Genomic DNA, 14,451 nt, shown 5'->3' on the forward strand with positions numbered 1-14,451 from the left:
AGCACCATCCCCGCCTCCCGCCACTGACTCTGCCACCCAATCTCGGCTAAGCTCCTTAGGATCCATTCCTGAACAGGATTCCTTTATGTTTATCCCACGCATGTTTGAATTCCGTTACCGTTTTCATTTCCACCACCTCCCGCGGGAGGGCATTCCAAGCATCCAGTACTCTCTGTGAAAAAATACTTCCTGACATTTTTCTTGAGTCTGCCCCCCTTCAATCTCATTTCATGTCCTCTCGTTCTACTGCCTTCACATCTCCGGAAAAGGAGCATTTCAAAACTCACAACTGAGAGATTGCATGAGTTGCTGAATACATTATGAAATAAAGGAAAGAGCTACATAGAACATTTCAAATTTATCATCAAGAGTCTGGGCTTTACTGAGTGAGAAGTGGGGAAAGAGGGAAAGCAGAGAGCTTAGGTTCTTTGGAATGTGATAAACAAGAGTAGTGTCTGTAACATTTCTAGGTTCCTTGTTGTCCTCCTAGACCAGTGCTGACATGGGGGTTTGTGTCCTTTTGCCAGAACATGGAGATAAAGAATTTTTTGCTGCTTTCACTGAACCAGTATTCTCTGTCTCCAGCAGGTACAAAGCTGCATGGTTTAGTCTGGCAGAAAGTGTTCTGGGCTAATAGGTTGTGAGGGATCCTTCACCACCAGTGGCGTTTTGGGGATTGAACGTGTAGGGATGGTTGGGTTACTGTTGTCTTTGGCCTGGGGTGAGCAGTCAGTTCTATGGAGCGGCACCTCCCCAACCCAATAGTGTTCGTATGCCCTTTCAAATTTTAAGTTTATTAACAGTTTGATATACCACCCTATGGTGAGGCCTTCAGGGTGGTTTACAAATTTTTAAAAGATTGCATTAAAAGCTATAAGGAGAAAGGAGAAAGAAAGAAATGGAAAAGAGGCAGAAGGGGAGGGGAAGAACTCCATTTTGTCAATAGAAAAAAGGATTCGAAGATGGAGGGGAAAAAGGTCATGTACTGTCTGTACAGAGTTGCCAGCCCTTCCCGGTCTAGAGTCCACAGTGGTGAAATTCCTAGGGGTTATCGAAATGATTAAGAGCATCCTTGAAAAGAAAAGTTTTTAAGGGCCATGTGAAATGATTGGTCAAGGAACACAGAGGTAGGGGCAATTATAGTAATGGATCTGGACCAGATGGAATCGAAACAAAGTTGGTTCAACTTCTTCCTTCCGCAAAACCCCTGAACTGGTGCTTCAGTAAGTTTAAAAAAACAAAACAGAAAAAAAACAGTGCTTAGGGGAATAGCCTAATCAGCCAGGGATTAGCCTAGTCAGCCAGGGAATGGCTAGGGCTGTTGCTGGCAGTCAATCACTGCAAGGAGTTTTTATTTCCTGTATGAAACAGGATAGGCCCATTTTGAGGATCCATAGTTAAGGCATCAAGAACTGGGCACATATGGAGTGCATGCGAACACTCCCTCCCTTCCTTGAATTATTCCAGAGACCAGGGCCAGATGACTACACAGAGGAGGCACTCTGTATGGTAAGTTTCGATTTAAAAAAAAAAAAAAGGGGGGGGGGGAGGTTTCAAAGACAAATTTTCATATCCAAATACAGGTATTTCACTGCTTTTTAGCACCATGTTCTAGAAAATTACTGTGACAGACATATGGACAGATGGATGCTTCACTCTCCTGAAATTGCTATCTTTGACCGATTGACTGGCTTCCCCTAGAAATGCTCTGGAATAATTCAAGGAAGGGAGGGAGTTTCTAGGGGAAGCCAGTCAATCGGTCGAAGATAGCCATTTCAGGAGAGTGAAGCGGCATTTAAAAAAAAAACCTTTTAGAGATAAGTTCATGTTTTGACTTAATTATTTGGAATTGGAGCACTATTGAGATAGGCAATAGCACGTACAGAAAATTAAGAGCTGCCCGATGAAAGAAGTGCTATACCACCTGGCAAAGAAATGTATTGCCTAAAAAAAGTGGTTTTTTGCTGAGGGCTCTCTTTAATATACAAAAAAGTAATAATAAATAATAAAAAAGAAAGGAGAAAAGCAATTAGTAGAAATTGTTAAGTACCATCTTTATGCATATAACAGAAAGGTTCGGGTCTGTATTGCTGTTAGTCATACTTATGTAGCAGCGATTAGTCTTGTTTTTTGTTTACATAGAATTAGTGGCACACTTAAGTTTTTGAAATGTGCTAGAGAGAGAATTTTACAAATTGAGCACTTTAAAATCATTGCTTCACAAAGATACTGAACCCAATATCTTTTTCTCAGACAGACAGAAAAATCCAGTTCTGTCAGGAAAGCAATTGATCTGTTCTTCTCAACTATGAAGAAACAACTAAATAGAACTGTAAGTAAAATAAGTCGTATAATAACTTATTTATATGTTTCTACATATTCTACATATAAATTTATGAAATAATCATCACAGTGTAAGTTGCTTTTATCAGAGGACAAGCAGGATAACTATACTAACATGTGTGGGTGATGTTACCAAAGGAGCCCCGGTCTAGAGGCTGCCCAGAGGAGGAGTAGCCTAATGGTTAGTACAGTGGGCTTTGATCCTGGCAATTTGGATTCGATTCCCACTGTGACTTTGAGCAAGTCACTTAACCCTCTATTGCCCCAGGTACAAAAACTTAGATTGTGAGCCCTCTAGGGACAGAGAAAGTACCTGCATATAATGTGTACAGCACTTCGTATGTCTAGTAGAGCTATAGAAATCATTAGGAGTAGTAGTAGTCTAGTTTTCGAGAAGCCCTTGGTACTACCGACCGTACATGTGCACATGCCTTCCCACCCATCTCAATCTCACAGGACTAGCAGTTCCTTTCTTACTGCAGAGCTGAGAGGACGTTTTGTTTGTGCTGCCTTGAGCATGGGGGTTTTTTTTTTTTCTTGTGGCCTTCCCTGCCTTTGACTTTTTTTCTCAGCTTTCTCTTTTTTTTTGCTTCCTGTAGTGTTTGTCAGCCTTATTAAGTTTTCTTTGCTTTTCTGCAGCTCTACAGCCAGCTTAGGTCTGAGCTTCCCAGTCGATTCCTTTTTTACTTTTTTTAACTCCCCGCCCCCCCCCCCTCCCCCCCACCAAATAAAAAACACATATTGAGCTTTTTGATTTCAATTTGGCTGCTGTTCCTCCATTATCCCTTAAAACTCTCAGTCGTTTTAAGAAGTGTTCTTGGTGTGGCAAGGTCATCTCTGTGACTGCCCCTCACAACTGGTAATTGCCGTGCCTTAGACCCAAACATAAGGCCTCTAATTGTAAACTCTTACAATACAGAGAAGAACCAAAAAAAAATCATTAGACCCTGCGTGAGAGATTTTTGGCGCATCCAAGTCTGGTCAATCGGCATCGGAGGCATCTGTCCCTATGGCTTGCAGAGATTTGTCAGACACTAGGAATGCTCCAGCTCCAAGGAGGTCTCCTCTGCTTCAACAATGGGGGTGATGGCACCTGTCCAGGCCGAGCATCTTTGGACCCAACACCAAGGAGGCACAAGGATTTGCCGTTGTTTTCACTGGCACAGAGAGACCCCAGTGTTGGACATCGAATGGAGGCAAAGAAGCACCAGCAACAGGCCTCTTCAAAATATGGTGCCAGGAGCTCCAGGACACCAGCATCAACACCGAGAGGGCTGCTTCCCTCCATGGAGTCAGAGTTGCCGCAACAGCCTCCTTGGACCCGGGACCAGACCACTGATTTGGCTCCTTCGTCTTCTCAGGCTCTTGGTCCAACTGATTATCTTATACCGGCTTCTTGCATTGAATGTACTTAATTTTTATTATATGTTTTGACTCTGACAAGTTTCTTTTCAAATTCTCTTTCTATACTTTATCAGTGCTTTGCATCTAACTTGCCATTCTTATGCTGTTCCCTGTTATCTTCATTTGGATTCTTTTTCTGTTTTCTGAAGAATGTTCTTTTAGCTCTAATAGCCTTCACTTCACTTTTTAACCATGCTGGCTGTCATTTAGCTATAATTGTGCCTTTTTTAATATATGGAATAATTCTGGTCTGGACTTCAGGATGGAGAAATTAGATCTTACCTGATAATTTTCATTCTATTAGTCCTTACCACTATTCCAGAACCTGTAGGATAGTTGTGTCCATAAAACAACAAGTGGAGATAGAGAACTGAAAACTGAGCTGAGATATATCTGTCTTGGCATCCCGTCCAGCTCCTCAGTATTTATGTAGACAAGCAGTAAGTAGAAACTCAAAATAAACACAACAACCTTAAACAACTTGCTAACCTAACACTAATCAGACGAACAAACATGTGTGGACCTCTCATCTCTGGACAGCCTGTCGAGAAGACGCAGGAAGCACCATGCAAGGCGACAGTCATTATTCGACCCATTACTTTGCAATGACTAAACAAACATCTCATAAACCTCAGGCAGGCCTCTGGTTATGCTGAATTAGCACGTCGCTGTATACTACAGTCTAGTAGGGTATTAGACTGCCCTCATTTTGGTTTTGACTTCCTATTACCCATACTCATGACATATATAGGACCCCTGAGGAAGGCTTGTGCGCCGAAACACAGCTCATGTCAGATCTTAGTTGGATTGAGGTTTAACCATTATGGATGAATACATTTTTTTTTGTTTTGTTACATTTGTACCCCGCACTTTTTCCCACTCATGGCAGGCTCAATGCGGCGGGCAATGGAGGGTTAAGTGACTTGCCCAGAGTCACAAGGAGCTGCCTGTGCCGGGAATCGAACTCAGTTCCTCAGTTCCCCAGGACCAAAGTCCACCACCCTAACCACTAGGCCACTCCTCCACGGGAGCTCTTATCACTATTATCACTAAACTATTATCATAACCATAACTATTATGGACGTTATTATCACTAAACTATTGACTTTCATTTATGATCTTGGACATTTGTGCTTTTGGTGACTTTCACCTTTGGTTTGTCTTTTGACTTTTTGTGGAAGTTTTTTGTGTGGCCTTGCTTCAGTAGACCGTATACCTGCTGAAGATGGAGAGGACCCCCCTGTCCAGCATTCGAATCAGGTCTGCATACCACGGCCTCTGGGGCGAATCCAAGAATTATTTGACCTCGGTGTATTTCCAACTTTTTTACCACATGGCCTAACATGGACCAAGGAGGGAAGCCATACAGTAGATGTGCCCTCTGGCCAGAGCTACAGTAGGGCATCAAACCCATTGAGCCAAGTTCTTTCCAACTGCAGAAGGACCTGGGCACTTTGCATTCCTTGTCGTTGCCATCAAGTCCAGAACCCCATCAGTCCACCATCAGCTGAACTTCCTGGCTGGATAGTTCCCATTCCCCTGGGTCCAAGGAGTGCCTGCTGAGAAAGTCCACTTCTACATTCAAGGACCCCGTGATATGAGCTCCCGATAAGCAGAGATTTTTCTCTGCTCGACTCATTAGGGAGACCACCTCAACCACCATTGGACTTCAGGTCTCACCCTTGCTTACTGATATAAGCCACCACCGTTTGAGAAATCTCACACCAAGGCCCCTGCCAGAAATGGAACAAAGTTGAGTAAAGCATTCCACACTACACTGAGCGCCATGTCAACCACTGAGACTCCTTTTCTATCCAGGTGCCCTGTGCCAGATGTAACTTGTAATGAGCTCCCCAACCCGACTTGCTGGTATCTGTTATCACCACCTCCCACTGTATTATCGGAAAGGAAGCTCCAACAGTCAAATTCCTGGTTCACAGCCACCACTGTACAACATCTGGCAACCAGTGTCCAAGGAAGATGAAGGTAGTTCTTTTGTGACGAAACTAAAATCACAGATGTAAAAAAGCCAAATTCATTTATTAAGACCCTACACGGTCCGTGTTTCGGCCAAGGAGGCCTTCTTCAGGGGTCCACTTATCTGCTACTTCTAACTAAACTGATATGCATTAGCTATGCTCAGATGGTTGGATGGGCAGACTGAGAGTTTTGTTAAATAAATAAATAAATACATTGGATATTATATGGAAGGCAATTCAGGATTTGAACTTAACTGTAACTAAATCAACTCAGGACATGTCTTTCCTATGGGCCGATGCTCAGAACCAAACGCAGGTGCTAGAGGCAATTAGCATCCACATTAGTGTGCGCAGAATGCTCAGAGGCTGTAGCACAGGACAAGTATGCCAAAGATTAGCGCAGATAGCATGCTAATTTAGTCAAATGGATGTTAATGAGGGTAATTTCCTATTTTTCCAGGACAAGCAGACCATATTCTCACATGTGGGTGACATCATCCACGTTGCCTGGTGTGGAGCTTGAATTAGCTAATACAGCTGTAAGAGCACATGCAGCGTCTGTACCACACAAGTGCCTTCTTACCTGCTGTGAGAGCGCAGCACCAGCAGTCTCTGTTCATCCACAGTGAAGAGAACGCATTGTCCCATGCTCCTCACAGTGTCTGATGTGTGAGTCTGGTTTTGAGCATTTTATGCCTTCCCTTCAGGGTATTTTGCCTAGATTTTTGTTTCGTTTTCTTTAGAAAATATTCCCTCACCCTTCCTTTATAGTTTTGTTTGTTTTTTCCCACTTTTAAGTTTTCTTTATTTTTACCACGCTCGTTAGGCCTGAATTTTGGTCAGGCTCTATTTTTCTTGTGCGTGTCCCTTTTTTCAGTCACCATCGAGCCATTTGACTTGGCCATAGCTATTTTCCCCTCCATGTCATTGAAGGTTCTTTATAATAGTCTCTACCATTTTGCCTGGTACTAGTCTATAATTTCCCAGATCCCATGCGTTTTTGAATTTAGATTTATTCCCAGTCTAGCACTGACTATTACCCTTTTCTTTAAAAAAAAATACTCTATTTCCTTAGATAACTCCTGAGACTATCCCTTTTCACCTTAATTCTATGCCCCTTCTTTCCCCAACTTCCTTTCAAATGAAATGGGCCCATCTTTCGTGAATTGCTATTATCTTGGAGATATTTAAATAGCTCTCATATCTCCTCTCTTGCCTTTCTGGAAAAGTGTGCGTATTTAGATCTATAAGTCTATTCCCATATGCTTTATACTGAAAACCACTGAGAAATTTAGTAGGCGCCCTCTGGGCATTCAGTTTATCCTTCTGAAGGTGTGGTCTCTAGAACTGCACACAGTATTCCAAATGAGGTCTCACCAAAGACTGTGTTAGAGGCACCATCACTTCTTCCCAGCCCCCCCAATGCATCCAGCCATCCTTCTGGGTTTGTCCTCACCTTTTCTACCTGTTAGGCCACTTTGATATCATCATTCCCAGATTCTGTTCTTCTTTCAGTTGGTAGCTTATTTGGATCATTTTGAGCTATTGCACATTTCTCAGTATGGGTTCCGTGCTGAACATAGTACAGAAACCTTGTTGGTTACACTAATGAATAATAATAGATATCTTATGAGCAAGGGCCATAGAGCCCCTGTCATGCAACTGGATCTTTCCAGGGCATTTGATTTAGTTGATCATGAAGTTTTACGTAATTTTCTTATTAGGAAGGGTATGGAGTCCAGGTGTGCGGATGTTATAATGCCGTTGTATCGCTCCATGGTGCGACCGCACCTGGAGTATTGTGTTCAGTACTGGTCTCCGTATCTCAAAAAAGATATAGTAGAATTGGAAAAGGTACAGCGAAGGGCGACGAAAATGATAGTGGGGATGGGACGACTTTCCTATGAAGAGAGGCTGAGAAGGCTAGGGCTTTTCAGCTTGGAGAAGAGACGGCTGAGGGGAGATATGATAGAAGTGTATAAAATAATGAGTGGAATGGATCAGGTGGATGTGAAGCGACTGTTCACGCTATCCAAAAATACTAGGACTAGAGGGCATGAGTTGAAGCTACAGTGTGGTAAATTTAAAACGAATCGGAGAAAATTTTTCTTCACCCAACGTGTAATTAGACTCTGGAATTCGTTGCCGGAGAACGTGGTACGGGCGGTTAGCTTGACGGAGTTTAAAAAGGGGTTAGATAGGTTCCTAAAGGACAAGTCCATAGACCGCTATTAAATGGACTTGGAAAAATTCCGCATTTTTAGGTATAACTTGTCTGAAATGTTTTTACGTTTGGGGAGCGTGCCAGGTGCCCTTGACCTGGATTGGCCACTGTCGGTGACAGGATGCTGGGCTAGATGGACCTTTGGTCTTTCCCAGTATGGCACTACTTATGTACTTATGTTCTTGATGGTTTTGGTGTAACCGGCAGGGTTCTTTCATGGTTTAGGGGATTTTTGGTTTTTAGATCCTATCGAGTTAAGATGCAGGGTATGTTATCAGAAAGTTGGTTTCCATCTTCAGGTGTACCTCAGGGTTCACCCCTATCGACAGTGCTATTTAATGTGCTTATATCTTCTCTGGGCAGATATATGGAAAGGGAAGGTTATTCCACTTATATATATACAGATGATATAACTATATTTTTTCCTGATACTGCTGATTTAAAGGATATTTATATTACTATTTCTCATTGTTTCTCAATCATTACTAAGTGGATGGCTGCCCATTATATTAAGCTAAACAGAGAGAAAACAAAATTTCTGTTAGGCAGAGCCAAACTATGGATTCAAATCTTATTATTGATGGAGAATCTTATTCTTTAGACCATTCAATTTAAATCCTGGCTGTTGTGCTGGATGATAAATTAACTATGGAAGATCAGGTCAGTTCTCTTATTAGAAATTCTTTCTATGTTATGAGAAAGTTAAGAAGTATTTGAAAATATCTGTTGGAAGATTATTTAAATTAGTGGTACAATCTTTGGTGCTTAGTAAATTAGACTATTGTAATATTGTATATATTATTGAGAAGAATTCAGACCATTCAGGATGTGGCTGTACGTTTGATTTTTCTCTCTCAAAAAATCAGCATGGATTACATTTTATTTTATTCCTATATACATAGTAACATAGTAGATGACGGCAGAAAAAGACCTGCACGGTCCATCCAGTCTGCCCAGCAAGATAAACTCATATGTGCTACTTTTTGTGTATACCTTACCTTGATTTGTACCTGTCCTTGTCAGGGTACAGACCATATAAGTCTGCCCAGCACCATCCCCACCTCCCAACCACCAGTCCCGCCTCCTACCACCCGCTCTGGCATAGACCGTATAAGTCTGCCCAGCACCATCCCCGCCTCCCACCACCGGCTCTGCCACCCAATCTCGGCTAAGCTCCTTAGGATCCATTCCTTCTGAACAGGATTCCTTTATGTTTATCCCACGCATGTTTGAATTCCGTTACCATTTTCATTTCCACCACCTCCCGCGGGAGGGCATTCCAAGCATCCACTACTCTCTCCGTGAAAAAATACTTCCTGACATTTTTCTTGAGTCTGCCCCCCTTCAATCTCATTTCATGTCCTCTCGTTCTGCCGCCTTCGCATCTCCGGAAAAGGTTCGTTTGCGGATTAATACCTTTCAAATATTTGAACGTCTGTATCATATCACCCCTGTTTCTCCTTTTCTCCAGAGTATACATGTTCAGGTCAGCAAGTCTCTCCTCATACGTCTTGTAACGCAAATCCCATACCATTCTCGTAGCTTTTCTTTGCACCGCTTCAATTCTTTTTACATTCTTAGCAAGATACGGCCTCCAAAACTGAACACAATACTCCAGGTGGGGCCTCACCAACGATTTATACAGGGGCATCAACACCCCCTTTCTTCTGCTGGTCACACCTCTCTCTATACAACCTAACAACCTTCTAGCTACGGCCACCGTATTTTATTCCTATAGATGCTAGGGCGTTGTTTAAAGTAGGTTATCTCCTATTTAAGATCTTATTTGGTTCAATTCCTCAATATATGATTTATCTCGTATGTTTATCGATATTAGGACAGTTTTACAATACTTGCAGTTTATCCTCATTTTTTTTCCTAGTCCTCAAGGGATTACTTCAGAGGTTTTTTACCTGCTTATTTGCATATCAGGCAACTAATTTATGGAATTTTCTTCCATCTAGATTAAGGCATACATTTAGAGCCCTGTTTACTAAGCCATGCTATACGCGTGCTAACACTAGAGACACCCGGGGGGGGGGGCAGAATTCCCCAGGCCCTCTCCTGCTCCCAGGCCGCTGGCGCTGCAGTCCCGTCTCCATCTGCCTACCCTCAGCTCCCTTCTGTCTGTCGTCCAACCCTCTGCATTTAAAGAAAATGTCTAAAGCAGCAGCGAAGCGCCTTCTCTGCGAAAGCAGCAGATAGCCTCGGGCGGGCCTTTCCTCACTGTGTCCTGCCCTGCTCTGATGTAACTTCCTATTTCCGTGAGGTCGGGACACAGTGAGGGAAGGCCTGCCCGAGGCGATCTGCCACTTTTCACAGAAGGTGTTGCGCCTGCTGCTTTAGAGATTTTTTTTTTTTAATTTAAATGAAGGGGGTCAAATGGCAGGCAGAAGGGAGCAGAGGGGTAGGTAGGTGAAGACTGGGAACTGCGGCGTTGGCAGCCTTGGGAGCAGGAGAGGGAGGCGACAGCAGTAGCGATTGAGGGGTGGGGGAGCGATCCTTGGGGGTGGGGCTGCAGCAATCCTGGGGGGACGCAGCCTTGCCCTGAGCCCAGGGCCGGTGTTAGCAAGTGTGGGGCCCTGTGCAGACCAATTTGGTGGGGCCCCATCCTAGCCCCTGCCCTAGCCCCACCCCCACCCTAACTCCACCCCATTAATAAGATTATTCAATTTTTAGAAACTTTTTTTATTTATGAAATTTCAAATAAAGACAAATGAAGCTAAACTTGTACAGAAAAACTGATTGAAATAAGCATAATGCTATCATGAACCCCTCCCCCCCCCCCCCCCCCCCGAAATTATTCAGTTCAAGTCCACTACAATTAGTAGTTCCAATTCTCATAACAATGGAGGATAAAGGAAAAATATTAATTAAGAAAAGATCCAGTACTTTCAGATTCCCCTATTACTCTGTAACCCATCAAACCAGAGAGGCAACACTGAGATCCCCAAGTAGCCAAAAAATATGTAAGTGCATAGGTTCCCATTAAAGACAAAACCACAACACATTTAGAGTAGCAATTTTTTCCATAAATCAGCTATATTGGAAATAGACTGACTGTCCTAAATCTAGTCCTCCTGCTCCTGGGTGTGCTGATTGGAAATCTGCTCCCCCTGCTGCCGTGAAGCTTCCATGAAGAAGGAAGGATTGACTTTTGTATCTGAATGTAACTCGCCTTGAGCTACTGCTGAGAAAGGCGTGATCTAAAATCACATCCCAAAGACTAGTACCACACATAATAAAGTGATATAAAACACAAAAAATGTCCTTAGGACCTAAAGAACAATTCTACAATACCTTAATAGCACTAACTTCCAGGAGTCACACAGCAAGGGCAGCAGCGTAAACAATGCAATATCAATATTGGAAAACTAAACAAGCCGGATTAGAACAGATCAGCCCTACATAGACATTCAGTGTTAACAGAATACCTGGTCTTTCACACATAAAGAACACGGATAGACCCTTACCAGGTATAGAATAAGTAACCATGAACTAAAAATAGAAATATGTAGACAAAAATACAAATGCTTATGGATTAATTTACAGCAATATAACTAAGCATACCTCAGATGTACAGTCATATGTAAAGTATTTAAATTTTCTTCAACCCATATTCTTAAAAATACACTAATATCAATATATAAGAGTAGCCATACTGGGTCAGACCAATGGTCCATCTAGCCCAGTATCCTGTTTTCCAAACAGTGGCCAAGCCTTGTCACAAGTACCTGGCAGAAACCCAAATCGTAGCAACACTCCATAGTACGAATCCCAGGGCAAGAAGTTGCTTCCCATGTATGCTTCTATAGCAGACTATGGACTTTTCCTCCAAGAATCTGTCCAAACCTTTTTTAAACCCAAAGGTTTGATTAATACCCAGGTACCCCCTCCTCCAGCTGACCCCGTAAGTGGATGTTCGGCAGGTTCTCCATCAATTATTTATTGATCTCCGATTCTCTGTTTCCTGAAATTCACTGCTCAGAGATAGAGCTGTATGAAATTTCCAATCATGCTTAGGTTTGGATGTACTGGAGTCTGCGGGGAGGTTCGAGGCTCGCTAGATGGATGTTCCCTTTGGATTTGTACAAAGATGTCCAATTTCAGGAACGTTAGTTACAATGTTGGAAAGATTATAAGACACGTAATATGTCCCCCATGAGAATGATCCGGTGCTTTACCGGGAGGCTGCAATAGTGGTTCTGTGGTGCGAGATTATCAGCAATGTTGGTCATCGCAAAAAGGCTAGAGCCATGAAATACTGAGATTAGTTGCAAATCTTGCGCCACTGTTTTGGAAGCACACATAACCAAGTGTATAAGCAGCTTTTGGATACTCAAATTATCTTAAGTGAACTGATGAATCAGTGGGCAGAGAAGTCATTGGTCTATTATAAATTTCAGTTATATAAACACAGGAATAAAAGTTGTAAATTGTTGGCTAAATTAGTTTCCCGTAGAGCTGGTCCACATCGGGCAAAAATGGTAAACAAATCACTGATGAAAGAGACATTAGCAATATTTTTGCAGCCTATTATTAACAGTTGTACACGGCACCGCAGGATGAAGGTTTGCCTGCAAAGTTGTATCTTGATGTCTTGACTCTGCCCTCTATTCAACCATCTGACCTCGTTCTTTTAAATGTGCCAGTTGGCCTAGATGAACTATTGGGTGTTATCAGGCACAGTCCCTTGATGAAAGCGACAGGAGCAGATGGTTTCGGGCAGGATTTTATAAAAATATAGGTGAGGAAGTAGCAATCCCTCTCTCCAAACTATTTAATATCATGATAGACGCAGAGGAGGAGTGGCCTAGTGGTTAGGGTGGTGGACTTTGGTCCTGGGGAACTGAGGAACTGAGTTCAATTCCCGGCACAGGCAGCTCCTTGTGACTCTGGGCAAGTCACTTAACCCTCCATTGCCCCCTGTAAGCCGCATTGAGTCTGCCATGAGTGGGAAAGCGCGGGGTACAAATGTAACAAAAATAAAAATAAATAACCATCCTCTCTTAATCAGGTAAGGATCATGGATGATTATGATTTTAAGAACTTCTGAAATTAAACCAAACCCCAAGAAACCAGACTATCCAATGAATGCAACACTAAAATATATGCCAAATGTAAAGATAGCAGATGTAAATTTTAAAATATGACATATTCCAATCACATTACAAATTAACAAATAAAAATAAAGCAAAAAAATGGAAATAAGGCATTTTCTCTTTCCCCCTTCCATCTAGCGTATCCCCCTCTCCCCATTCATCCAGTGCCCCCCCACTCTCCCATTCCAACCAGTGTGTCTCCTCTCTCCCCCTTCCCTTTCTCTGTCTCCCGCTCCCCCTTCCATCTAGCATGTCCCCACTCCTCCCCTTCCATCCAGCATGTCCCCTCTCCTCCATTCAGCTTCTCCCCTTCTCTATCTCTACTTACATCCAGCTTTTCCCACCTCTCCCATCTTCCATCCAGCATGCCCCCTCTCTCCCTCTTCCATCCAGCATGTCCTCTTTGTCTCCCCCTTTCAACCAGCATGTCCCCTCTCTCCCCTCTATCTCATGATCTTTCATCCAGTGTTTCTCTCTTTCTTCCCTCCATCCAATATCTCCCACTCCCTCCCCCTTCCATTCAGCGTTTTCTCTCTCTCTTTATCCTTCGGTCTCTCCCCTGTCTCTCTCTCTCCTTATTCACCCTGTCCACCAGTGTCTCAGTGTCCCTGTCTTTATCCTCCCTCCATATTCAGCAACTGTCCTCTTTAGTGTCCATATATCTTCGCTTGTCCTATGCTCCCTTCCATGGTCTGCAGTTCCTGTCTATGTTCCTGTTCCTTTCCATGTCCAGCTTCTCCCTTCTCTCTTCCCTACCCCCTGTACCCCCACCCTTGGTCCAGCTCCCTTACTCATAGTCCAGCATCTCTCCTCCTGATCTAGTCTGTCTCTTCCTGCCACCAATCCCCCCAGACCAGCATTTCTCCACATCTTCCACCTCCCCTTTGCTCCAGCAGGTCTCTTGTTTCCTTCCCTCTGTTTCCCCAGTATCTCTCTCCCCCTGGTCCAGTCTTTCTCTCTCTTCCTTCTATACATGGTCAAAATCACTGAGAAATTAGGACTTACCGGCTGCTGCTGCTGATATTTTCCCTTTAGCTCACCAGACCACCAGTGCAGCAGAACCAGGCTGTGGATGTGCTGGAACTACTGGAAGATGGAAACAGATGCCTGTGAATCTGTGATGCATACAATGGAAATGGAAGGAGAGTGGTCTTCCTGAAGTGCCCTCCACTACAACGCGGCCCACCCTTGAGGAAGGAAGTTGTGTCGCAGCGGGCTGCGCGTCGTGGGGGTGGGCGGGCTGCGTGTCACATCAGCGGTCAGGAGGTCACGGGGTGAGAGTGCATCGTGGCGCTGGGAGCGCGCCGCAGAAGTCAGGCACCAGGAGGCTCACACCACGGAGAGGCACAGAGCCGTGCTGGGTCTGGTGGCGGCCAGTGGTGGGACTCGGAGCGCCACG

At 43.7% G+C, this 14,451-nt stretch overlaps 1 protein-coding gene across 3 annotated transcripts in view; it reads left to right on the forward strand.

Moving 5' to 3' along the window:
- Positions 1 to 14,451, forward strand: part of CENPU (centromere protein U) — a 141,960-nt gene that overhangs the window by 78,811 nt on the left and 48,698 nt on the right. For all 3 annotated transcript variants that reach the window (XM_030192655.1, XM_030192653.1, XM_030192654.1), the window contains exon 8: positions 2,254 to 2,332. In XM_030192655.1, the coding sequence (XP_030048515.1) occupies positions 2,254 to 2,332 (79 nt within the window). The remainder of the gene's footprint in view (positions 1 to 2,253; positions 2,333 to 14,451) is intronic.

The sequence above is a fragment of the Microcaecilia unicolor genome, chromosome 2 (assembly GCF_901765095.1).
Source record: "Microcaecilia unicolor chromosome 2, aMicUni1.1, whole genome shotgun sequence".
Lineage (NCBI taxonomy): Eukaryota > Metazoa > Chordata > Amphibia > Gymnophiona > Siphonopidae > Microcaecilia > Microcaecilia unicolor.